Here is a 27,083-nt window from a genome sequence, read left to right on the forward strand (position 1 = left end):
AAAAGAGTAAGAAATTGCATTTCCGGGATAGCGAGGGATAACGAGTAGGGTGCTGTGCGGAAACGCTTTTGAGACTATAAAAGAGAATATTATGAACTTTTCAAAGATAGAAAATACGTGTCTATTAAATTGGTGCAAGGCTCTTTCAAAACCTTTCGATGCTACGAAGATAAAGATTAAGTTAAGCATCAAATTCTTAAAAGTTTTAAAATAATCATTTTTGTTTCCTCTCCTTATATGCTGGTTTCATTTTATTTATTGACTAGAAAAATTAGATATAAAGTTCCGTTTACCATATTTTTTCCACTTTGTTATTTTTTACTTTTCTAATTTTGCAAAAATAAAAAGAAAATAAATAAAATAATGATAGATTTTAAATAGCTTCCGAAAATTTTATATTCATAATTACTTTTTTGTGCCACTGTCACCACTGAAATTATATTTTCCTTTTAAAGTAAGATAAAAAATATTATTTCTACTCGGTACTGTCAAATTACTCTGCAATTCGATTCGGAGGATATCGCAAAGTTACATTTGGATCCTTACTGCAAATTTGTTTAACTCTTTTTGCTTTAAAATATTCATTTTTAAAATGGTATATTATTAATTTTATTTATTGCATGTAATAAAAGTAAAGCAATCCCGCAACAGCCCATATGTGGGATTCAAGTGCGTTAGTTTAGAAGGAAGTGAGTTAGTTTGTCTTGATTTTCAAATAGATTAAAAACTTTTAAGTTGGAATACTATATATAGTCCATATATGGAACTGAAAACTACTTTGAACTTAGTCCTAAGGGAAAGAATTGTGGACATTTAAAAAAATATTTTTATAGTTAAATGGCTAAGAAATTTGGGAGTTTCTCATGTTTTCCAGCAAGGGATAGGAATGCCAAATGATATAAATCAGAAACAACGATTAAGTAATGACAATAAAAACGATGATGTAGACAGGCAATCAAATATGTGTATTTAATTAAAAATTCTGCCAGCCCTTCCTATCACATTCATGTATTATTATCTCCAATTGCCAACTGCAATCGTCATGTGTTTAATTCAATTTAAAAGCATAATAAAAGAGCGAAAGGATCTGTTATCCAATTTTTCGCAGTTTTCTAATTTAGACCGGGGGGCTTTTATATTCTTCGGACGGTCACTTTCATTCCCTTCCACATGGTCAGGCAGATATTTAAAGATAATGAATAGAACAAATTTTAACTTATTTTTTGTGCGCCAAGCAAGGGATAAAAATGCCAAATATTATAAATCAGGAAACATTGATTAAGCGGCAACGATGAAAACGATGATGATAATAGCCAATCAAATAGGTTTATTTGATCAAGAAATCCGTCTGCCAAAATATACAAAACCAATTTATTTCATTTTCATTCATTCGTTAATCGTTAGTAGCCGGCTAATGTTTAAGAATTTGTAACGATTGCTTATTTTATTTATTTATTTTACTGCAAACTTATATTTTTGCTGTGGAATTTTAATAGAATTAAAGGTGAGTAACTTAAAGTTTTTTCATTATTAATTAATTTTGTTTAAATGCTTTGTAAAAATTTCTTTTTTGTGAGTGCTTTGCCCTTTGCTACAAATTTGTAAACCCCGTTAGTTGTTACCGCGCATGTTTGTACCGCAAAACGCCGGTAACTGTGCATAATTTTATTAAGTTGACAGTTCTTTGTTTCAATTTGTGAAAGTTTCTTAAAGGTAAAATTATGTTGTTACTTTAACTAGCATTATATATTCCGTTGTTTTTAATATTTATTTTGACAATTTATTTTAAACTCGAGATTTTTACTTCATCCAGATATATATTGGTGAAATTTTTGATAATGTAGTATGATGTATTTAGTGAGATTTTCAATTTGAAGTATTTCTCATAATGAGTTAAAATGATTTTGCAGATATCTGCAGTTTTTTATTTTGTTAATGTTTTTGTGAATTAATTTACCCATTATTTCTTCTGTAAGGTTACTTAAAGTTAAATGTTTCCTAATAAATGCTCAGCATGTTGCTCTAGCATATCCACAATGCGATACAATAATTTTTTATAATGCTCATGTAATATAGCTTATATGTTCTTGTGATAATGTGTACTTAAGTAGTGAATTGCCAATGTGCTTTAAATTTGCGATTAGATGTCAAAGTCAGAGTGTTAACTTTTGTTTTCAATTTCTATTTTACTTAATCTAACTTAATAAACAGCTTTTAACACATTAGTTCATTTCTAATCTATGCCAACGATGAGTAAATGACTTGTACAGCATTCCTCAGTGCATTAAGTTATTTTAATTTCAGAGGTACCTTATTTTAACATCAATATAAATTTTGGAAATTTATCTTAAGACACACCATTTTTTATGTGCATGTTGAAAAAATATTGATTTTATTTCATCGGTTTCATAAGTTTCTTTTTCTGACTAACAAGATGCATGTTTTGCTTGAATCCATTATTTAGATATTTTCCATTGCAAATACCTAGATAACAATCTGCAGTTAATTAGCAAGCACTGTAGTTAGTGGTCTTTATAAAATTACAATTATCATTTGCAAATTGTTGCTCCTGCCGAGTGCTGGCAGAACATTTTTTTCCACTCCCAAGGCGATACTGAAAACTTGTCTATTTTTAGAATGTGAATTTTGAATTGAGTTCTACCCATTTTATTATTTTACTGTTGTAGTAGCAATGCTGTATAAAATTGTTAATATTTTACTATACAATATTTTGTCTAGATAATTATAAAATTTAAATCAACTATAATTGCTTATTTAAAAGACATGAGAGATAGAAAACATTGGATGTTAAGGTTACAAACAGCCTAACAATAAGAATATTTACTTCAGAATAATCTGAAAAAGTTGATTGAACTCTGCTTTCAAGAGTAGTTTTAAAGAAGTTGAGACTTTCCCATTATCAAGATCCTTTTACAATTTATAACAGACTGGTGATTTGGAAACAATTGAAGCTAGAAAAATCAGCTTTAATTTTCAAGTTGTGAAAGAAGCATAGCCTGACTGAGGCAGGGGCATACGGGGCAGCTGCTCCTTGGCCCCCACATAAGAGGGGGCCCCCTAATAGAAAGCTTATTTTACGTTTCCTTCTTGAATGAACTTTTTTTTAAACAAAATATCAGTACTGTGCAAAATCCGTCAGTTTTATGTTAACTTCTTCATTAATCTATTGTATGAACCAGGGTTGGCAGGTTTTTGACATGTGACAGTTTTTGACAGTTTAAACCATGGTTTNCCCAACCCTGGTATGAACACAATCTATATTTCATAAATGCATGGCTTTCTAGGGCAAATGTCTGCTAAATTTTTGCAATTACTATGGATGGACAAATTTGGCCAATCAAAAGTTGTATTTTTACATTGTAAAATGCAATATTTTTAAGAAATACAGGCTTCTGATAAGCCCTAATGTCTGCAAAGATATGAATTTTTTGCAACTAGTTGACTAAGTTAACAATCAGAAAATTGCATTCGGCATGTTGGACGTAGAATTGTCCAAAAATAGATAAAATGGACTGAACGATATTTCGTCTGACCATTGGAGAGAGAGGGACTTCATAGCTATTTCAGGTTCTAGTCAATTTTCTTGTTATCTATAATGAGGTGATCGATTTATATACCTCCATAAAGTTTGGTTCTTCATTACTGAAGTAGTGAACCAGAGGGGACCACCAAAGAAGATTTTACCTGGGGCCCCAATTAGGATAAATCTGGCCCTGGAAAAAAATAGTTGGCGTTAAGTTAAAAAATCCCTTTGATCTTAATAAATGTACCTCTTTGCCCTATTTGCAAAAATACCTGCCATTCCTTAGAAACACTTCCCTTTTATTCATATTCCTTGTTAAAAACAATTTATTATGTTTAAATAATAAATACACACTGGCCAAATTATCTGTGTTTATAGGTTTATTTCTGATTACTGTTACTTATATTTACTTGGTTAGGATTCTTCTAAACTGGTTGAAGTATTTTATTCGTGGAAGGGATATTAATAAATTTTTAACTGATTTTAAAGCCACTTTTTAAATAAGTATTTTTTTTAATTAAATTTTTTTTAATAAAAATTGCCTTCAAATTCATTTTTTCTTAATTTTCAGTGAAAATGATAGAAAAAATAAATTAAATTGTTTATCAATTAATAATTTTTTGTTGGCTTACTTTTTTTTTTTGAAAGAAAAAATTTGCAAATTGCCTTTTAGCATGTTTCTAATTACTTTTATGAACTACAAATATTTTCTTTTATTTTGAAAATGTGGCTGAATTTTTCTGTGAAATATACACATAAAATAGTAATTAGTATAAGAGGGTAATTAAAAAATTGCTTTCATTATGGTGGCGCCAACGAATTTGACCATTTTCGCGAGCATTAACAGATTCATCTCTGTCACTATAATGGACAAATGGTGATCTTCTCTGGCCATCGTGGCTCTTGGGCGACCTTGCCTAGGCTTTCTCTTAATGGATTTGGTATCCTGGAACTGTTTACATAAGTTTCACACGCTGCTGGGCGTTAAATTGAAATCTCTACAAATCTGAATTTGAGATAGGCTTGCTTTTAGCCTTCCCACAATTTGCCACCTCATTCCATCATCCATTGGTGGTTTTATCATTTTTACTGTTACAATTTGAATTTAAGCTTGCCGTAAAATAACTCCAAGAAATTCACCAAGATGTGCTAGCGAGCGGATTTTCCTTTTAACTTACGTGCACTTATAAAGCCTCTTTCTCTACTGGCACTGTCTACACACATGTATACCGCAGACTGATTTGATGTTAAAGATTTGCATTTTTGTCTAGAGGCAGCAGTGTTTTCATCATAGAAAAAAAATGGGTGAGAATTTCTCATCCTTTCTCAAAAACAGGGTGAGATTTCAGAAAGTTAAGTGAGATTTCTAAAAACTAAAAAAACACAAATAGACTTGAAAAAAAAATCCATTCTTTTATCATAATACATTTTTAACGTCTTCTATTTTTTAAAGCATTGAATATTTTTGCTGCATCATCATAGAAGATTTTGCCTTTACTAGGTATTTGTCCATCTTACATTAGTGCATAAAAAATTTGAACGTCTTACATGAAAAAACCTTACCTACGGTAAACACGTGGTTGCAGAGAAATGTGTTCTGAAAGGGGTTCCGTGGTTCGGAGGGGTTGTGTTCTGTTGTTCGAAAAAGTTCTGAACAATACTGGTAAATAGGGAAGCTAGATAACGGGGCAAATGTTGAAAATAATGAAAGATCCAGGAAGAAAAGTGAAACGGATTTTATTCTAAATGGCGTAATTCGAAGCTTTTTCCAAAATGCGAGAAATTCGCGAATTTTGAAATTAATTTATAGAATGCGCGAATTTCTCGCGGTAATCATTTTTTAATGCGAGAAAAGAAAAAAATATGCGAGATTCTCGCGCTATATTGAAAACACTGGGCAGTTTTACTTTCAGTTCAGTTCTTTTCATGAAATTCAATAAAATATGCAAATTCTCTTAATTTATTTCATTAGTGTACTATTTGTAGGGATTTAAAAAATATAAGTTACTGAGGTTCCCTTTTTATATTCTCATCTGATTAACTTTCAATATTGAATATTAAATTTTATGTGTTCTTTTTTAGAATGGCTGAGGAAAATGGAGTTAACATTCCGAAAGAGGAAAATGGTGAAGCAATGGAGACTGATAGTAAGCCAAAAGAGCTTGCGGAGTCTGGTTTAGCTGATACTGTCATTGCTAAATTAGAGGAGCTTGTAACTAATGGTAACCTTTAGTTTATTTTAAGAAATAATTTTCTTTTGTTTCAGCCTGCAGTGTCTGAACAATTATGCAAATTATGTCAAAACGAAATGTCTGTTGTAGCCTGTGGCTTCAAAATGTCTTTTTTTTTGCATCAAGTTTGTGCAAAGAGATCAATTGTCACATTGTATTAAAAATATCTGAATTGGTAAAAACTATGATAAAGATTGAAAAAATTAATCAAGAAACGCCACAGTTTTATGATAGAATTGTTGTATACAGTAATTGTATTTAGACATTGCATTTGTTTTTAGAACATTAGGCATTGTGAAATCTTAACAAAATCAGAACATTAGACAAAATTTTGTTTACAAGACATTTATTCTGCTTTTCAGGGGTGATTGTATACTTGATTTTTTGTATTATCCTGGATCTAGGAGTTAAGAGCAGAGCATATGATTTTTCAGGGAATTAGTTCTCATACTTTCGCTAATCAAATATTATAATCAGACGAAATTTTCACAGAATTCCTCTGACTAAAATTGCAATTATGGAACTTTCACTGATTCCCACTAATGAGATGTTTGCATAAACTTCTTTCATCCACTAATGGGCTGAAATCTGCCAATTTGTTACTTTTGTTTTGGCTATTTTGAATATTTCGAGCTACAAACTGGAATCCACTAATATTGCAGTTTTTATTCACTGGATTTGAATATCAAACATAGATTTTCGTATTTACATAATTTAAAAGTTACACATTGCATTTCATATTCACATGTTTTTAAAATCCAATATTGCATATATCCAAATTAAAAATATCTGAAGTTTAACAGCATGTAGAAATCACCATATTGTGATACGAGCTTAATTCGTTCCGTAACCTTCCTCGTATCTCAAAGCAATTTTCCCCATTGAAATGCCATTAATCCGTTCCAGCCCCAAAATAGCTAACCCCAATTGTTTTTGTTAAGTGTTTTTCAATAAGAAAAATGTATTTATAAATGACAAATATTGTACAAAAACATAATAAAGGAGAATGTAAAGCAAAATAACTGGTTGCATAAAGTGTGCATACATATTTGTATTTTGGTCACTTAAATGCAACTTGCACATAACTGAAATGATACTGTATGCTTAATTCTAGTTGCTGCTTTTAAAAAAAAACTGTTCAAGAAGGTTTGCTTCTGTAACCAGTGGCTAAACTGGTGGGCCGTGTGCAGCATAGCAGCTGGCTGTTCCTCGTATCTCAAATGTCGCTCGTATTTCAAAACTTCGCTCGCTCGACAGCCCGTATCTCAAATAACTCGTACGTTAGGGCACTCTGTCTCGAGGTACCACTGTACACGGAAATTTTCTAGAATTGACAATTTTTTTCTTTAATGATATATTATTTAAAATGCATACTTAAATACTACTTAAGCTTAATACAGGGTGCATAGCATTTATAAAAAGTGCTTAAAGGTGTTTAATTTTTATATCAGGGATGAAAGACTTCCGCGAAAAAGCGGAAATCCGATTTTTTCTCCCAATTTTTAAAATTTTCGACCATGTTCCAAAAACTAAAATTTTTGGGGAGTCCAATTAGAGAACCCAAGCCTCCCGGAAGATAGTCAGATTACCGCGACTTCCGCTATAGAGTGGAAAGAAGTCTAAGCGTTTCATTTCGGACTGTCGATATTTGATTTCTTTAGTTTGGCTGATTTTTGGAATTTTAAATATTAGGAACTGCGGCGGAATCTGCTAAGATCGCAATTTTTAATCAGATGATTTTAATATCAATCAGCGATTTTCGTATTTAACTGATTTAAAAGTTACTTGTTGCGATGTAAAAGCCGTACCAGCAATTCCTATTCACTCAATTTAAAAATCCAATATCGCGATTTGTATTTAAGCGTTTTTAAAACCCAATATTGCGATTTGTATTCTCGCGAGTTAAAAATCCGACATTGCAATTAGTATTCACGCATTTTTAAATCCAATATTGCGATTCGTTATTACCGAGTTGTAATATCAGATGTCGTTTTTCTTATTTGTACGCTATTTAAAAATTACTCATTGCGATTCGTATTCATGTGATCGAAAAATTATGCATTAAGATTCTTAATTAATTATGTGGTTTAAAAATTAAATATTGCAATTTGTATTTTCCTATTTTTAAAATCCAACAGTGTGATTCATATTCACATGATTTTAAAATCCAAAATACGCGATTTTAAAATCCAAAATCGCGATTCATATTCACACGATTTTAAAATCCAATATTGTGATTCATATTCACGCAATTTTAAAATCCAAAATTGCGATTCATATTCATGTGATTTTAAAATCCAAAATCGCGATTCTTGAAGGAAGTAGAAGTAAGTTTTCTTTTGAATTAGTTACTGTAAAGATGTGGTATATTTTTCATTAGTAAGTAATTTAATAGTCGTGCCTTCCTGTAATTGCTTAATTTTTTTTAATATAGTAGTGGTCACAGGTTTAAAATTATATTTAAAAAAATTTGAAGTTAACTGGCTAAATGCTTCTGCCACTTTAAATATTAAATAAAAATCTCCCAGCATAGTTAAAAGTTGCTTTTATAAATCTCAGTATCATATAGAACACTCCCTCCCCTCTCTCCTCCCAGTGGCCTGCATTGTAAAAGTTCAGCTTTTTTTTATTTTTGTCCACTTTCATGCCTGTTATATTCATTTTTTAAAAGCCCTTTTAGATGCTTTTTTATTGTGTTTTAATTTTCCCTTTTCGAAAATGAGTTTTTTCATTACAATGTTGGTTTTCGTTCTCACAATCCGGATTTTTCACTTAACGTGATCTGGAAGTTTCCGGAAATCTGAGATCTAGAAGTTTCAAGAACTTATCGATTGCATTTAAGTTTAAAAATTCTTGTATATTTTCTTTGGAAATATTGGAACTATAATTTTTACTTTGCATCTCTTTCATTTGTAAATATTTCTTCTGGTAGAATAATAAATATGATTAGACATTAAAGTAAACTTATGCATAATTTTTCATTTAAATTAATTTTTCATTATGAAGACATAAATTCTTTGAAATGCATCAGGGTTCGCCACTGGTAGCGTATGAAATCGCCAATCATTGTACATATTTGGTAAAATGTCTTGTGAAATGTCATAATTTTAATTTGGAGGAAAAAAAATTTGAAGTAATTCTAAGTCGCGTAACAGTAAAACGTGTAACTTTTCGTTTAATTTGTTACCTTGAATTAAATTTTTAATAAATAATCACTAGAAATTTTGACTCAGTTTTAAACATGAATTTTAAAAGGTAAAAATTTTTTTATCTTTATTAATGAACTTTTAATCATCCCCCAAAAAATGTAGACCATATTAAAATGTAATGAAATAATTATATATAATTCTAAAAATCATTGTGCTTTCATTGTTCTTCTATATTTTCAGAACTCCATGGGAGTATAACAATGCAGAGAACTTTTTTTTTTAAGTGCAGAGTGCTCAACCTTTTGTTAGAATTTAACTAAACGTTTTTTATAATTTCAAAAAGCATCTTAACTGTAAGAAATGCAATATATTCTAGATTCCAAAATTATATAAAATTTAAATACATGTATGGTATTTATAAATAATAAAATATAAAAAGCCAATGAAGACTGTTTTTTTTTTTTAAAAAAAAAGTTGATTCCAGCTTTTTTCAGAAAAAGCAAACTTTCTTACAAGCTTGAAAAATATGCAACTTAAACGATTAATTCACTTTCAGGAAAGTTAACTTATTCTGAATTAGACGAAAGAGCTTTAGAAGCTTTAAAAGAATTTCCCGTTGATGGGGCCTTATCTGTGCTAAAGGAATTCATGGAAAGTAGCCTTGAACATGTGTCCAACAAGAGCGCCTATCTTTGTGGAATAATGAAGACATATCGGCAAAAGTCCAAACTTGGTGCTTCTGCTGTTGCTGCTAAGGGACCAGATGAGGAAAAGATTAAAGTGAGTATTCTTAGTGGCTTCTGAAACACCTTAGTAATTTGGCAAATCTGCAGAGTAAAGCATTATTCAACTTTAAATAATGTGGAACAAATTAATTTGTTCCCTTTCCTTTTACCTGTATTCACATATTGGCCTTTCCTTTTACCTGTATTCACATATTGGCTGTAGAAACTACAAAAAAAGACACCTCAAAGTAGGAAATTTTATGACTATTAAAATTATTAATTAGCAAAAACACTGACCGCCACCCTGAACTCTCTGGCTTTTTAAGCCTCTGTAAGTTTAGGCCTTGGCATCGTTTTTTCTTGTTTCAACTCTTAACTGTTGGGACTGTGTCAATCAGTTTGGACCAGGGATGGCAAGTTTTTGACACATGACGGTTTTTACCGGTTTATACCATGGTTTTTACCGTCATGTCAAAAACCCATAGTTCTGGTCAAACTGTATTTTTATTTGAGTTTAACTGCTTGTAATTTAAAATTAATTCAATTTAGGCAATGAAATTAGAAAAAAAGTTGTTAAAAGATATTTAAGAACAGATTCTTGCATTTTCCCAACATGATTGTATTAAAACATACTATTTGAAGTAAAATATTAGGATACTAAACAAAATTTTCAACATTTTTGACCATCATTTTGTTTGGCATATTACATTACTGAAGAATGTCAAGTCATTCTTGACTTAGAGTTTGTTAGTAACTACAAGTTTTGAAAGTTTTGTTTAGCTTATTTCTAATATTTAAGAAATGCCAAGTTTTAAATTCTTCTTTTTACTTCTTGAATTTATTAATATCTCCAAGCTTTTTTGTTTGTTTGTTTATTTCTAACAATTAAGAAGTGCAAAATTTTGAATCCTTTGCAAATTAAGCTATAATGATAAAAATAAGTATCACTATTTTCTATAAGTATATTACAATATTTCTGTACGAATGTATATCCTTTTATAAGAATGTATATAGTTGCAAAATCAATATCAATCGTTTACAACATTCATTTATAAACGCAATTATGTGAAAATAATATATTGTCCGCTATATGCCATAAATTAAAGAAAATAGTAGGTTTTTGACGGTTTTTACCACTGTCATGTCAAAAACCAGTTTTTGATGGCAAAAACCCAACCCTGGTTTGGACTTTCATTATTTGTGATAGAATTTGTATTGAAATATATAATCCAATTTGGACTGTAGGTTAGAATTTCTGATTCTTAATTAAAACATTAAAAACCAAAATATCGTTAAAATGATGAGATTCTCCTTTATTCACAACTCAAGTACAGGGTTCCCGCGGCCTTGAAAAGTACTTGAATTTCCTTTTGATTTTCAAGGGCCCCTAGAAGTACTTGAAAATGATATTAAATCCTTGAAAATTTCGAAATGACCTTGAAAAGTATCGAAAACTCAGGAAAACAGCCCTATTTCCAGTATTTCATGTTTACCTTTTTGACGCGCGTAAGTGTGAGAGAATGACTTTCCCGTCTTTCTGATGATGACACGTACTGTTTGATTTTAGAATTTCATGTACATTTGGCTGATTTTAGGAATTTTAAATATTGGGAACATTGCCAGATTCTGACAAAATCTCAATTCTTATTCAGGCGATTTTAATATTAATCATCGATCTTCGTATTAGACTTATTTAAAAATTATGTGTTGCAGGGATGAAAGACTTCCACGAAAAAGCGGAAATCCGCTTTTTTTCCTCAATTTTGAAAATTTCCGACCATGTTCCAAAAACTAAAATTTTTGGGAAGTCCTATTGGAGAAACCCAAGCCGCCCGAACGATAGTCGGATTACCGCGACTTCTGCTATAGAGTGGAAAGGAGTCTCGTTTCGTTACGAGCGCCGATATTTGATTTTATTGTTTGTTTGGCTGATTTTTGGAATTTTAATTATTAGGAACTGCACCGGAATTTGCTAAAANCTACCCCGTCTTCTGCCCGAATCTTTGCTTATTCAGACTTTGTATACCTAGCTTAAAATAAGCCTTAATGCAAAATTCAAACCTGACGTTTTTATGCATCATGAATTTTATTCTCGACTTGATGCCAATCACCCTTGTTTTTGTTTTTTTTATATATATGTACTTAGATCACTTTCCGAAATCAAGAGAGAGCAATGGAAGTCTTATTTTTCAGTACTGCTATTATCGACTAACATTTATCGTCAAAACATTTTAGTTTAAATTCTTAAATTTTAGTCTATCTTTAACTAAAATTTAAGTCCTGGAGAATTTTATAATAAGTCTTAAGAAGTCCTTGAAAAGTACTTGAATTTTATTTTTATAGTAGAGCATGAACCCTGAAGTAGCATTTATGGGATCTCTCTGGTCCCATATCCCAAAAATAAACTCACCAACTTAATGCATAACAAAATTTAAAGTGAACAAAAAAATAATCAAACAGTTGTCGCCATAGCACTGCATGCAATGGCGACACATGCACAGTTTACTATAACTCTTGATTATTGTAGTTGAAAAGTGTGATGACGGCATCAAATCCAAACCAAAACTTATTTTGCGAATGGGTAATAAATATCGAAAAAAAATGCTGAACTCTAGTTAGTACCTTTTTCTAATAAAACAAATTGTTCAATACTGTTAACTCTATTTCGCAGAATTATGTACTTGCAGCAAAAGAGAGCCCTGACACAGTTTGTTTTCTGGCTCTGTTATGCATTAATTTGATTTTCTTTTTTTTGCTTTTATTTATAGTAGTTACATAAATTTTCAGGCAATATTAGATAGAACAGGCTACACCTTAGATGTCACTACTGGTCAGCGTAAATATGGCGGACCACCACCTGACTGGGACAACAAATCTCCACCTGGAGCTGGCTGTGAGGTGAGTATATTTTTTTAAGCTTTAGTTCCTTATTATTAATTTTAAACTATGGCTTACTTATCAGATTTTCAATCGTTTTAGGTGTTTGTTGGTAAAATTCCTAAGACTATATTTGAGGATGAATTGATTCCGGTGTTTGAAAAGTGTGGACAGATTTGGGATTTAAGATTAATGATGGATCCCTTGACTGGTCAAAATCGTGGATATGCATTTATAACTTATTGTAATAGAGAAGCTGCTCAATCAGCTGTTAAACAGGTAACATTTGTGGTATTAATGTTTTGTGCAGTTCTAAAATACAAATTCCTGTTAAGATTAAAGTAGTTCTTCCCACAGAATCACAGTGAAATTGCCGCTGAATGTTAAATGGTTTTTACAGAAAGATTTTTTTTCTTTGGGAAATTAAAAATTTTGGTTTTCTTTTTGAGGATTTTTTTCCTGCAGAATATTCAAAAGATTCTTAAGATGCCTCTAATATTCAAAAGATGACTTTCTTGTGCATCAGAGAGGATAGAAATGTGATTTTTCTATTCTAATTCTTATTTGAGAATTAAAAAGAAATCGACAATAAATAATATAAAAGGAAGAATTATAAATTGCAAGAGTTTAAAAGTTAGCTTGCTCTAGAAATCATGTACTTGTTTTTTTTATTTTTTTAAGAAACGTTAATAAAATGGCTGTGACTCTTGATGGTACACATTAAAAATTTAAAATCTAAATCACACTTTTAAAACTTCACTTTATCACTCACAACTGGCACCTATTCCATTCTAAAAATGAGAAGTGTTATTAGAATTTTTTTTCTCACAATTGCTAGGAATTTTTATTATTTTTTGAATTTCAATGTTTTTTCCAGCTCAGTTATTGATATTCTTGTGCTTTTTTTGTTTTTAAATATCGATATTATTATGGCATGTGAAGTTTGTATTGCGGATCCTAGAAATCACTCTGATACATTTGGTTTTTGCCCATATCATAGTTACTCCATGCAGTGTTTCAATCATTCTTTGGATAATTATTGCTACGGATTTTTACATTTGAAAAAGAAAATCTTGATCTTTTTTATGCTTTTTTATTACATTTAATTTACTTTTAATGTGGCAATTTTATTATTATTTTTTTAATTTTTATTTTTTTTTAACTTTTTGGCAGTTAAAGCTAGTAAAGACTTGAATATCAGCTAATTCAGGCTCTAATTGCAAGTACCACAAGTTTCCTCAGGATTTGTAAAATTCTGATTATTTCTCTGTATGTATATTATTTCTACACTTAAAATTTAAATTGTCAACTTTTGACCCGCTCAGTTTACGCTGATGGTATCATATATCCACAGTGTTTCGATTGTATTTTTGGCGATTACTGGTATTGATTTTTACATGGTTTTTCAATGTCCCAATATATGTCGTCTGACAATATGAAGACTTGGAATCTTGTATGTGATTATTTACATTTTAACGCAATGACCATTAATTTTTGTAGGAGTTATATTTATTGATTTTGACAGTTTTTATAAATCCGATATTTTATTACATTATTTATTTCAACAATTGAATCCTGAAACGAAACAAGCATTTGAGTAACCCAGTCGACGATCTTTATTACAGTTGTTACTGCTACCAGATTTCATAATTTTTTTTTAATGTGATGCACAAAATTCGAAAAAAAAAATTTAAAAGTTTTTCTCCCTCCAAAATACGAAAATATTGCTCATCTATTTAAAAAAAAAAAGTTACATTTAATGTGTAGCTTTTTTTTTTTTCGTTTTTTAAACAGTGCTTTTACTTTAAAATAGTATCATATATATTTGTTATTATTAAAAGTATCTTGCAGAAAGATGTTAGTGGTAGAAAGTTTTGTCTCAGAAAGCTGAAACAATTCTGTCACAGCTGCTAAAGATTAAAAATGTAAAAGATGTTTAATATGAAATATTTAAATGAAATGTAAATTTTGGCAATCTTTCTATATTTACCAAAGCATTTTCGGTTTTAAGTTTATAAATTTTTTTTAAACATTTACTTAAAAATCCTGTTTCACTTAAAAAGCTAAGTTTTTAACAATTGCTTTCAGACTGACTTGATTTTTATTCCCCAATTTGCCAATAAAAAGCTTATAATTTTTAAAACAATGTAAGACAATACTAACATTTCAATTACAGCTAATAAGGATGTCTACTCTGGAACACAGAGGTTTCTGCACTCATTTACATTTCAAGTTACCTGTACATTATCCCTTTATTTTATTGTAAAGTTTACGTAACAGGTGTGGTTTCATTAAATAAACATTTTGGAGGTTATTTGATTGGATGGACTATGTATTCTTTTATCTTCCTTTTTTTTTTTATAAATCTTCCATTTGATTTTTAGCTTTCAATTTAAAAAGAAAATTCACATTTTAACCATTTTTATGTACTAAACATTGCAGATTAGCTTTAAGTATTGCATTAAGCTCAAAATATTTTTCAAAAATGAATTTTAAAAAATTTATTTGGTCTTTAAGTATTAACATGTGTTACAATTTGTAAAAATATTAAAATAATTGTATCTTTTACTGCTCTTGCTAACATGTCAATAAAAATTTTTGAAAATGGAACTGAAATTTTTTTAATTTTCAATTTTGAAATTCAAAATTCAATTTTTCGGCATGTGCCATCTAAATTTTGAAGGTTTTGGCAAGTTTTGGTTTTTACTTTTCAGCTGGATAATTATGAAATCAAAAGTGGAAAGAATCTGAAAGTCAATGTATCAGTTCCTAATCTTCGGCTTTTTGTCGGTAACATCCCAAAGAGTAAGAGCAAAGACGAAATCTTTGAAGAATTTGGTAAATTAACAGGTATGAAAAATTAAACCTGACATTTTATAAAAATTTTTGACAGGTAAATTCTTGTTTTGTTAAAGTGTTATGGTCAAAATTATTGTCTTGGCCTTATAATTTGTACAAATATTCTCTTTGGAAAATTTATTATTTTTAGCATTGTTTTAAGTGCTGTTTTTGTAATTAAAAAGTTAGTTTATATATATATGTAAAAGTTTAGCATTGTAGACTTAAGCTAAAATGAAGTTTAAATTGTTGCTGTTTTGAAGACTTAAGTTTAGTCATCACCTAATTTGCTGTCTTTCCTTTTTAGAAAAAATGATTATCTTTCCTAATGAACTATAATACAATTCAAGAACAAAATATTATTTAAGTTTTGCATGAATGAAAAATTAAGTCATATACTACTGTAGTTGTTACGAGCTATTTTTCAATTGAATACTGAATGTTTGAGTATTGTACGATCAGTAATCAAACAGTTTGTTATTGCTCTGATAAAAGCTGTGGCTCACATCTTAATTTCAGGATTCATAGTTGTCCCATTTTTCCTGTTTGAGGATATTTTCTCCTGATTTTTTTAGCCTTTTTTTAATTTTTTTTTCTTGGATGTATGTGTTCAGAACATTTAATTTTCTAGGAATACTGATTTTAATATAATGGATTTGAGGTATCAAAGGATTTGGATTTTTATTCAGCATCCTTCTATTTTTATCAAAATATTAAGTTCATAGTTGTCCTGATTTATTTAAAAAAATATTTTGCCCTTAAATGATTTTTAGCTTCCCCTCCTCTCAATATTGTTAATTTTTGTGTGTACAGAATATCCTATTTAGTGAAGATACAAATGCAGGTTAGGGTGTAATAGGGGGGAAAAAGGTTCTTCATAAAGATTATTGCATCAGTAATTGGAGGAGGGCTTTTTTAAAAAAAATTTCTCTGGAAAAAAATTCTAAAACATTGTGTGCAATTTCCCTTGCTTGCGACTTGAATGTCTCACCTTTCTTATAAATGAAAGGTGATGGGACTAACTGAACAAAAATTAAAACAAATGCAAAACTAACAGTGATTAAAACAAACAAAAATCTTTTAAAACTCTCAAGCCGCTCCTTCAAAAAAATCGAGAAAATGGAAAAAAGACTGGTTCTTAACACTGCCTCTGGGGCTGCCACTAAAATCAGGGGCGCTAAGATTCTCACGCTGACTTGTGCCAAGCTAAGATCAGGATTCAGACAGATGCCTGGAGTTTTGAAGGTCTCATTATAGACTCTAATGTATGTGTGTTATAACAAATTAAACTAAACTCAGTGGCAAGACAGCCCATAGAGGGCCAAGGCCTACTGTGCCCATCTCAGTTTTCTTGACCTTTGGCTCTGAGGTGCAAGAGCAGATGTTCTGGTTAGGTGGTCAGCCGAACGCGAAACACCCAGTGTTTAGTTCCCAAACATGCTTGGTACTCATTTATCTACCCACTGAAGGGCTGAGTCAACCTTGCCCGGCCCGAGGATTGAACCCTGTGGCACAAAGTGCAGCCACTCGGCCACCAGTCGTCATTATGACAACTTGCAAACCCTTATTTATTGAATAAAACATTTATAAAAACAAGTTGTGCAAGTATTTTACCAGTAATGATGCTTTTGCTCAAAAATAAGTTAATTAAAAAAAAATTACAATGGTTTGTTAGTATTCAAAATAACTTATTGGTGCTTAATTTTTTTGAGGAAAGTTTTTATTACGCTATACTGAGTATCTTATGAAATCTAACACTGAAAGACTCAATTTAATCCCTCCTATCTGGTTTAACAGACTGTTTATATAGTAGTTAGTGTTAATTCATTAACTCTTTTGCGAAGGGAGTTGCAAGCACCCGCATATCGCTAAGTCCTGCAGTCTGTTTTGTGACTACTTGTCCAGGATAGTGGGGGTTTTGCTGTTTTACTGAAATGTGAATGTGTCCTTCTGCTGTTGGCACCAGTTCTGAACAATACTGGTAAATAGGGAAGCTAGATAACAGGGATCCATGTTGAAAATAATGAAAGATCAAGGAAGAAAAGTGAAACGGATTTTATTCAAAATGGCATAAGAGGAATTTTTTTCCAAAATTCGAGCATTTTGAAATTGATTAATAGAGTGCGCGATCTTCTCGCGTTGATAATTTTTTAATGCGAGAAAAGAAAAAAATAAGCGAGATTCTCGCGCTGTAGTGAAGATACTGTAATATGTGATGGCCAGGAGTGAGTGTTTTATACTGGCGTGAAAGGATTAGGGTATTTACTCTTATGTATGATTATGTCCTTTATATAAAAATATGTAAAACAATGGATTGCCAATTTTTTCTAATAAAATAACTGGTCTCAGTGTTCAATTAAAATCACAAGTTTCAATTTAAAGGGTACAATTTAGTTTTTTTTTTTTTAAATTATGTTATTGGTCTACTCACTCTTAAGTATTAATTATATTATTCTGGTTAAAATGAAAATATTTATTTTGGTCCACTGAATGCCTAGTATTATTACTGCCAAATCTAAGTAATTAAATTGTTATTCTGTTAGAAAAAACATGTTTTTTTTTTCCTTAAGTAAACTTATTTGTCTGTTTTTCAGCTGGACTGTCCGAGGTCATAATCTACAGTACTCCTGACGATAAAAGAAAAAACAGAGGCTTCTGCTTCTTAGAGTATGAATCTCATAAAGCAGCTTCTTTAGGCAAAAGAAAGTTAGGCACTGGCCGTCTTAAAGTTTGGGGCTGTGATATTATAGTGGATTGGGCTGATCCACAGGAAGAACCTGATGATGAAACAATGTCAAAGGTAAGTCCATTTTCTCTTTTACTGATCACAATATTTAAAGTTTTTCTTGAAATTAGATTAGGTTTTTATAGTATTGGGAATATGCAAAATGTATAAATCCCATCTTTTCTCAGAAATGGTTTAAATGCATGTTTTACTTGGTTGGGTATACCTACAAGATATTTAAATAATTGTTTCCATTAAGCGAACTGAAGTAGAAAAAGTTGTTATTTGTGGGAAATTAAAATGCTTTCAGCTTGTTAAATTATCTTATGGTGTAATATTAGACAATCATCAGCTTTTAACTGTAGGTTTAGGTCTGGTAGCTTAAGCTACTTCAAGTCTGATAGAGTGAAACACCCAGGAAAGACCACTTCTGATTACCACCACTTTTTGGAGGTACAAATTTTCTCCATAGACTTTTTTTGTTAAAGAAAGCGTTTTGGCAGGTTGCGTAACGTTTTTTAAAGGTACTTATTTTCGTTTTTTTAAAACCCCTGAAAAGTGCTTTTTTTCATAGGGTGTTTTTAAGAAGTGCTTAATTTTTCCCTTTTTCAAAATGAGATTTTTACTTTACTATGCTGATTTTCGCTTCGAATTATGAAAAAAGACATAGTTCACATTGTTCTTTTCAACGTTTTCATAATTAATTCAACCCCAATCTTTTTCGGCGTATAGTCTGCAGCATATGAACACTCGTTTTACATGATTCAAAATTTCATGATTGCTGACAATTGTCAAGAACCAAATGCAGAAAAGATTGTGCTCTGTAAAAAGTTCTGATTTTTTGCTAGCCGCGATCTGGAATTTACTGGAAATACCAAGGTCTAGAAGTTCAGAAAATCATCCATCACATTTATGTCTATAAATTCTTGTATATTTTATTTAGAAGTATTAGAACTAGAATTTATTTGAAAAATTTTTAATATTTTTTCTTTTAGAATAGTAAATGTGATTAGGCATAAAAGTAAACTTATATATAATTATTCATTTAAATTATTATTCATATAATTTATTTATAATATATTATTCATATAATTTATTTGGAATTTCGAATTTTTCAAATATCAATGATTTAAATTGATGAAGACATTAATTTTTTAAAATGCGTCATTAATGATTTTACAAGAAAATTTTTCCTCAATTAAGGAAACATGGGAAATAAGATTTAAAAGTATTCAAATTATTTGTGTGAGGCTCTTATTTAGAAGAGCTCTTTTTGAAGATACAACCTCATGTTGCAGTCTGATTGCACTATACACGATGCTATCAATGATTTACTTTTATAGTTGAAAGTTAAATTAGGAAGGGGAAAAAAAGTTATTTTTGAAGAAACAAGCATCTCAAACAAATCTCGTCTCATCTTTTAAACCTAACTAATTTTTGTGATATGAAATTGAGTGCAACTTAAACAAACAAACAAAAAAAANAAAAAAAAAAAAAAAAAAAAAAAAAAAAAAAAAAAAAGACATAATTTGTAAATTTGTTTTTACACCTAATTGTACTACACTGTTGGAATCATTTTTAGAGACATTAAATTTTCAAAGATCTTTCTTGTCATGATGCCAACAAAAGTGATATTTCCGCACAAAATTGACTGAAATTAAAGTAGTTTGTGAAAGATCATGTACCTTTGTTCCGTACTTAAATCGTGTACCTTTGTCAATGGAGGTAACATCTAAAAACGGCCAGTTTCCATAATCGACCGTTTCACCATAGAACGGAGAGTGGTCACTCCCGAGAGGTTTCGCTGCAGTGAGAAACTTTAGTCCCGTCACCTTAGGCTGCTTTGACTCAATTTCAATGTATGACGCCTAAACATTCTTGCTGAAATTGATTCTATGTTTTTTAGGTGAAAGTGTTGTATGCTCGTAATTTAACTAATGAATTGACAGAAGATAAGTTGAAGGAGATGTTTGAAGCTCACGGTAAAGTGGAAAGAGTAAAAAAGATCAAGGATTATGCTTTTATTCATTTTGCTGAAAGGGAACCTGCAGTCGCAGCTATGGAAGAATTTAATGGCAAACAATTTGGTGCATCCACACTGGAAGTGTCTCTGGCCAAACCACCCTCAGATAAAAAGAAAAAAGAAGAGGTTCTTAGAAATAGGGAACGGAGAATGATGCAAACTCTTGGCAGAGGCGGCATGTAAGTATGCTTTCTTAATAAATTTTCAGATTCTTATTCAAAATATTTGTTATGAGAAGAAAAGTTTTCGCCAAAAAAATTTGTTTATAAGGATAACTACGCATGTGCATTTTAGATAATAGTTCTAACTAAACTAAACTCAGCGGCGCGACAGCCCTAGAGGGCTAAGGCCTACTGTGCCCATCTCAGTTTTCTTGGGCTCTGGGGTGGAGCAGATGTTCCGGTCAGCTGAACGCAGAACCCCCAGTTCCCTACATGCTTGGTACTCATTTATCGGCCCACTGAAGGGATGAAAGGCTGAGTCAACCCTGCCCGGCCCGGGGATCGAACCAGGGACCTGTGGCGCGAAGCGCTACCGCTCAGCAACCCAGCGTCAGATAATAGTTCAGATTCCTTTTAAAAAAATATTTTATGATGACTATTCATGGTGTGTAGTATTTTTAAAAAGTACTTAAAGGTGCTTATTTTTGATATTCGTTTTTGTATAAGCCCTAAAAGACCCTAATTTGGCTATGCACCCTGCTATTGATCCATGGGCTGTGAGTTTTTTTCAAGGAAAAATAAGTCCTATTAGAATGTTTTCTTCCAGCCCATGTGAAAGAAAAATATGAAGCAGTTTNAATAAATTTTCAGATTCTTATTCAAAATATTTGTTATGAGAAGAAAAGTTTTCGCCAAAAAAATTTGTTTATAAGGATAACTACGCATGTGCATTTTAGATAATAGTTCTAACTAAACTAAACTCAGCGGCGCGACAGCCCTAGAGGGCTAAGGCCTACTGTGCCCATCTCAGTTTTCTTGGGCTCTGGGGTGGAGCAGATGTTCCGGTCAGCTGAACGCAGAACCCCCAGTTCCCTACATGCTTGGTACTCATTTATCGACCCACTGAAGGGATGAAAGGCTGAGTCAACCCTGCCCGGCCCGAGGATCGAACCAGGGACCTGTTGTGTGAAGCGCTTCCGCTCAGCAACCCAGCGTCAGATAATAGTTCAGATTCCTTAAAAAAAAAAAAATTTTATGATGACTATTCATGGTGTGTAGTATTTTTAAAGGTGCTTATTTTTTATATTCGTTTTTTTAAAAGCCCTAAAAGACCCTAATTTGGCTATGCACCCTGCTATTGATCCATGGGCTGTGAGTTTTTCTTCAAGGAAAATATGTCCTATTAGAATTTCTTCCAGCCCATGTGAAAGAAAAATATGAAGCAGTTTGGCTTCCCCCCCTTTCTTGGAAGCAATATCTTTTTTATTGTTTTGACATAATTCATTCTAATCACATGGGCCATCCAATTCATTCTATTTATTTATTTACTTGTTTTAATTTTCTTTAATTCTTGCAATTTACTTTATTTGTTTCAATTTTCTGGCTATTTAATTCATAGTGTTTAAATAAGTAAGAGCTATGAAGCAACAAATAGGGGAAAAAATTTAATGACTTAGTTTTTTTGTGATTTAATATTTCAATTCTTAAATGAATTTACATAAATATTGGAACCTCATAAAATATTCTATATCTTAAGTGATTTTTTCTGTAATGCTCTTCTGCATTTTAAAAAATTAATTGGGCAGATATGGTTTTTCTCAAGTTAGAAGCAATAAATATCCAGTATCAAGACCACTGTTACAGAAAAAAGCTAGAGAAGCAGCTGAGAAATTGGGAGTAAAGCATTTTAAATCTTTTTCACCTTATCTTAAATAATATTTGATAAAAAAAAATATCAAAAGTAGGGTAAATTTACATTTAAAAACAATTTAATGCAACTCTTCATTCTAATTTACTGAGCGCTGATTTTTCTTAATTATAATTATGCTTATTAGGGATTTAACAAGCTAGGCCCTAAATTAAATGGTTAATAATTTAACAGTAAATAAGTTTTTATTTTATTTATTAGCCTGAAAAAGAGTTGGAAAGTGATACCCTCTGTGACAATTAACTAGTGAAATAAATAACTGTAGAATGCTGTTTAAAAAATAAAAGCTTTTTCTCATCTAATCAAATTTCATAATAATACTATAGCTCATTTAAAAAAATATTCTAAATCAGGTTAACATGAATGTTTTATTTTGACAGTCATAAATCTGTACTTCTTAGGTAAATTTTTATTTTTTTTATTTTTTATGTAGGATGGTTGGAATGTTACCTACACCTCCTCGAGGCAGAGGGGGACGAATGCCTCCTAATGCTCCCAGAAATTATGGTATTGCCATTTTCATTTTTTCTTGCATCTCTTTTAAGAAAAGTTTTTTTTTGTAATGTTAAATATGCTAATGACATGTGTTTTTCCTAGATTATGATTACGATTACTATGGAGGAGGAGGGTTTGGTGATTTTCCTGGAAATGATGCCGGTAGTTATGGTGAACCCCCTTACTATGAAGATTTCTATGCACCCCCTTTTGAGGACTACGGTTTTGATTATGGCTTCAACTCTCCTCCAAGGCCTTATCCTTCTTCTCGTGGTCCACCACCACCCCCAGAACGAGTAAGAATCTTTTGCAATTTGTTACAGCTTGTATAGCTAACTCTAAATTTTTTCCTTCCGTTTTATGCCATTCTGCTACTGCAGACTCAAACCTATTGCACCGCACAGTCATTGAAAATTAATTGGTATAGGGTGTACTTGGGGATTATCCTGTCGGTGTGTCAACACTCGTGAAAATGCGGAGTAAAAAAACCCACAATCTATTTCAACATGCCAAAGGAGGCTCTACTAAAGCAATTGTTCCCTATTTTCAAACGAAAAATTTGACTCTAAAAAAGATGTACTTTTTAGCGATGCCATATTTTTAGAAAAAAAAAAGTGATAAAAGAATATTCATTAGAAACGCTCTTTAAAAAATACTGTGTCTTAATAACGAGGATAAAAGAAGTTAATAAACAGAGAAACTGAAATGGTTAATTGTTCTTCAAATATAATTTAATGTTAAAAATCAAAGTTTTCTAAGTTACTAGTTATCTTACTTACTGTCCAGAAAAATATAGTCTGTCAGAAATATTCTGTTCATATGCTGCAATATAATAGAAACAGTAAAAGACAAAGCAAATAAACTAACAAATTAAAAAAGTTTTTAATTCTTAAGAAGTGTTGAATAAATGTAATTTTGTGCCTGGATATAATTAAAAAAAAATCAGCAATGCAAAACTTTTAAGTATAGTGTAATTAGAACTGGGCTATAAATCGATATATCGCGACATATCGATTTAACGCCTGCATCGGCATGCCGAGACAGCGACTTTCGTTCCAGGTGATGCATCAAAAATCTGATTTAAGCCGTCGAGTAAAGAAGACGAACGAAATAGCGATACAAGACACGCAAGGATGCCTACTCGCGCTGAGGAAGGCGATGTACGTATCGTTATATTGAAATGGCCTTGATTGATGAGCGGTAGAATCAGTTTTGAGAACATATATCGTGATCTCGCATGTTCGTTTCCGCACCTCTTAGTTTTTTTCTTCTTCTTTGATATCGTTTCTTGTAGATTATTTTCAGTGGGGACTGACTTTGTGATCGCTTGTTTCTTAATTAATTAGGTAAATTTTTTCTTTGAAACAAAACTTTTTTATTTTTAAACGTGAAAATTAATTTTGATATTATATCTTTAAGTATTACTTTACATTATTGAATTTATTACAAACGGAAATCTAATTTAAGGTGCCCATAAAGAATTAAATTTATTAGGCTATTTTTTACTTTATTTTGATTTATTAAAAACTTTTTGGATAAAATAATAATTTAATGGGTTTTTATTACTGATTTTAAATTTATAAATCTTTAGTTGTTTTCATTTTTATAAATAAAATTATAACAAAACTTATTTTTCTTTTGGATTTGGACATAAGTCAATCAACTTTGTTTATTCGAAAAAATTAGTAATGTTTGCGATTGCGACTTCTTTTTTTAAAATCATTTAGCAATTCGTTTTATTAAAGAGTATAATCGTGTTTTTTTAATTTTCTTTCGATATTGTCAGTTGAATATATTATCGAATATCATAATTCTTTTGTTTTTATTTTTAAGAAATCAAACCTTACTTTGTTTTTTCGTTCAGAATTCGGTAATTATTCAATTTAACTTTATTATTAACGTGAAATAATAATGATAAAAAATAGTGCTGTTTTAAAAGATTTTTTTTTTTTAAAATTTATTTAGCACTTTGTTTTAAGCACACAAATAATTTTTAACGAACTTATTTTTTAAATTTTCTTTCTGTATTGTTAGGTAAATATTTTGATAAGTATCAATTTCATTTACTTTTTTATTACTTATTTTTAAACTAAGAAATCTTTCGTTATTTGCGCGATCATTTTTAGAAAATATTACATTAATATCTTTCTTAAGCAAAATATATACATCAAATTCATAAATTGATTTAAATCAATCTGAGTATGAAGTTTTGATAGAAATCCGACTTTCTGCGCCTTACAAGTAAATGAATTTCAAAAATACTATACCGCGATACATCGCTATATGGCGATACAAAACTGACGATGCATCACGATATAAAATTTCTTATATTTCCCAGTCCTAAGTGTAATCTAATAATTTCAATTTACCAAATTTAGCTTTTCCGTTTGCCTTTTCAACTATAAATTTGCAAGCCATGTGCAAGTTTTAGAACTTTAAAAATATGTGTAAAAACTATTTCTAATAGTGTTAAGTAAAAAATATGATTTTAGATTTTTTATTAAATCTATTCAAATTCTATGTATAAAAAACTTATAAAGTACTTTTCCAAAGAAGAAATATATATTTAGCCAAATATTTCACAAACATTCAGCCAACCGAATATTCATTACATCCCTACTTAGGAATTCTGAAGTTTCTTAAGATTAGGCATGGTTAAATGACAATACAGTAGATGCCATAACTCCAATTTATTATATTCGAATTTTTTGTTTTAGACACAAATGTTTTAGTTATGATAATCAACAATGGATTTTCTTCAAGTTTTGGAAATTGAAATATCTCTTAATCTATCAATTCTTGCTTTTAAGTAATATGAATTATTTTCTAGTTAAGCTTCAATTAACGCATGGCCCTTTGCTCGAATATCTCTTAAAGTAAATGCATTTACATTTAAATGCATCTACCTCTTTTTTTTTAAAAAAAAAAAAAAAAAACATTTATCTTTTTTTAAGACAAGAATTGAACTATTGGAAACATTAATTTTAGATATTGATATTAATTAGGTGCGTGGTAAACATTTTACATTGCTATTATTTTCATACAATTTTTGTGTTTTACTTTAGAATTGATAGTTCCTTTTCATCTCTAATAGTTGACGTATCTTTGAAGACTCATTTTTGTAAGTTTTATCTCCTCACAACTCTACAAATGTTCTAATTTTTGACACACATGCTCGCTGGCTCAAAACAATAATCTAGTCTGTCAACTTAGAATTGTGTGATGAAAGGAGTTATACTGGCAAATCATCCTTTTTACATCTGAAGTAAGCAAGGACCTTGTTCTGACTGTTTTTGTGGTTTTCTACCATTCTGAGATTGCATCAGTTTTTTTCTGAAATCCTGTTTGATGATGCTTTTTTCAACATTGAACTTGAAGGTTTTTTATAACTGATGTTAAGCAGCCAATCCAATTGTGGGTTTATGACTACTAATATTCAACTCCATAGCCTTGTAATTTTGAACCCAATCCAAAAGACGAGAGAGTTCCTGCATTAGGTATTGGGGGAAATTTGATTTGAGGAGGACTTTTTGATGGAAATAACCCGCATTTGTGTTATATGGTGAGGTAAACCACGAGAACCTCCCACTGTTAGTCTGACTACAATGGGACTCTAACCAACGATCCATCTACCGTAAAGAATATTTTACGTCAGCACTGTGGTCTGATAAATAAAAAAAATGTAGCAACCTTTTTTATTTCTTAAGTAATTTTAAAAACTATCGGATCGAAGTTCTGGCTTGTTTTATTTTGAGACACAGTATGACTTAACTTTAAATTTACTTATATTAATTAATTTTTTAAATATATTTTGCTGGAGAGCAGGATTACATGCAATACCTTAGCAATACATTACATGTAATACCTTAGCAATACAATAGCAATGCATTACATGCTTACTATAGCAATACGTGCCTACAATAGACATGCTTACAATATAACTTTTTTTTTTTTATTGTGTAGATTAAAAAGTTTTGTATGGAAAAAATTATTATTTTTTCTTCACTTGGCTNTACATTACATGCAATACCTTAGCAATACATTACATGCAATACCTTAGCGATACATTACATGCAATACCTTAGCGATACATTACATGCAATACCTTAGCAATACATTACATGCAATACCTTAGCAATACATTACATGCAATACCTTAGGCAATACATTACATGCAATACCTTAGCAATACATTACATGCAATACAATAGCAATTGCATTACATGCTTACTATAGCAATATGTGCCTACAATAGACATGCTTACAATATAACTTTTTTTATTTTTTATTCTGTAGATTAAAAAGTTTTGTATGGAAAAAATTATTATTTTTTCTTCACTTGGCTACATTTAAATTAGAAAGTATAGATACTAATAATTCAAAAATTAATTTAATTAATTATTTTTTTTAATAGGAGACCGTTTGGTTTCACCCAACCAACTTTACGCTTTTGAAGGTCTTTTTAAGAATTATAGCTAAATGTGAATGTATCTCAAGTTTTTTAGTTAGAGATTTTCACATGTCTTTAAAACTTAGGAGGATATGCTTTCCCATATAAAGTTGTGTAAAACATTATTTCATGTATTTGTTGTGCTAAAAAGTTTTCT

The 27,083-nt window shown here is 30.5% G+C and overlaps 1 protein-coding gene and 1 long non-coding RNA gene across 5 annotated transcripts in view; one reads left to right on the forward strand and one right to left on the reverse strand.

Moving 5' to 3' along the window:
• Positions 1 to 1,333: 1,333 nt before the first annotated feature.
• The window catches only part of LOC107443910 (heterogeneous nuclear ribonucleoprotein R), a 34,202-nt gene continuing 8,452 nt past the window's right edge, over positions 1,334 to 27,083 (forward strand). Inside the window, exons 1-10 of one of the 4 annotated variants that reach the window (XM_016057936.3) lie at positions 1,334 to 1,504; positions 5,627 to 5,766; positions 9,481 to 9,704; positions 12,437 to 12,547; positions 12,629 to 12,805; positions 15,241 to 15,376; positions 17,959 to 18,164; positions 19,996 to 20,291; positions 22,415 to 22,488; positions 22,579 to 22,772. In XM_016057936.3, coding sequence (XP_015913422.1) covers positions 5,628 to 5,766; positions 9,481 to 9,704; positions 12,437 to 12,547; positions 12,629 to 12,805; positions 15,241 to 15,376; positions 17,959 to 18,164; positions 19,996 to 20,291; positions 22,415 to 22,488; positions 22,579 to 22,772 — 1,557 coding nt within the window. In that variant the 5' untranslated portion in view covers positions 1,334 to 1,504; position 5,627. Of the gene's footprint in view, positions 1,714 to 5,626; positions 5,767 to 9,480; positions 9,705 to 12,436; positions 12,548 to 12,628; positions 12,806 to 15,240; positions 15,377 to 17,958; positions 18,165 to 19,995; positions 20,292 to 22,414; positions 22,489 to 22,578; positions 22,773 to 27,083 lie in introns of all 4 variants that reach the window. The other 3 variants (XM_071180966.1, XM_016057935.3, XM_016057937.3) reach the window with 3 other exon arrangements.
• LOC139425611 (uncharacterized) lies at positions 26,227 to 26,772 on the reverse strand. Its single transcript, XR_011636815.1, has 3 exons — positions 26,658 to 26,772; positions 26,507 to 26,581; positions 26,227 to 26,341 (listed from the first exon to the last, which is right to left on the reverse strand). It is a non-coding gene; the product is annotated as an uncharacterized lncRNA (long non-coding RNA).

This window comes from Parasteatoda tepidariorum, chromosome 5 (assembly GCF_043381705.1).
Source record: "Parasteatoda tepidariorum isolate YZ-2023 chromosome 5, CAS_Ptep_4.0, whole genome shotgun sequence".
Classification (NCBI taxonomy): Eukaryota; Metazoa; Arthropoda; class Arachnida; order Araneae; family Theridiidae; genus Parasteatoda; species Parasteatoda tepidariorum.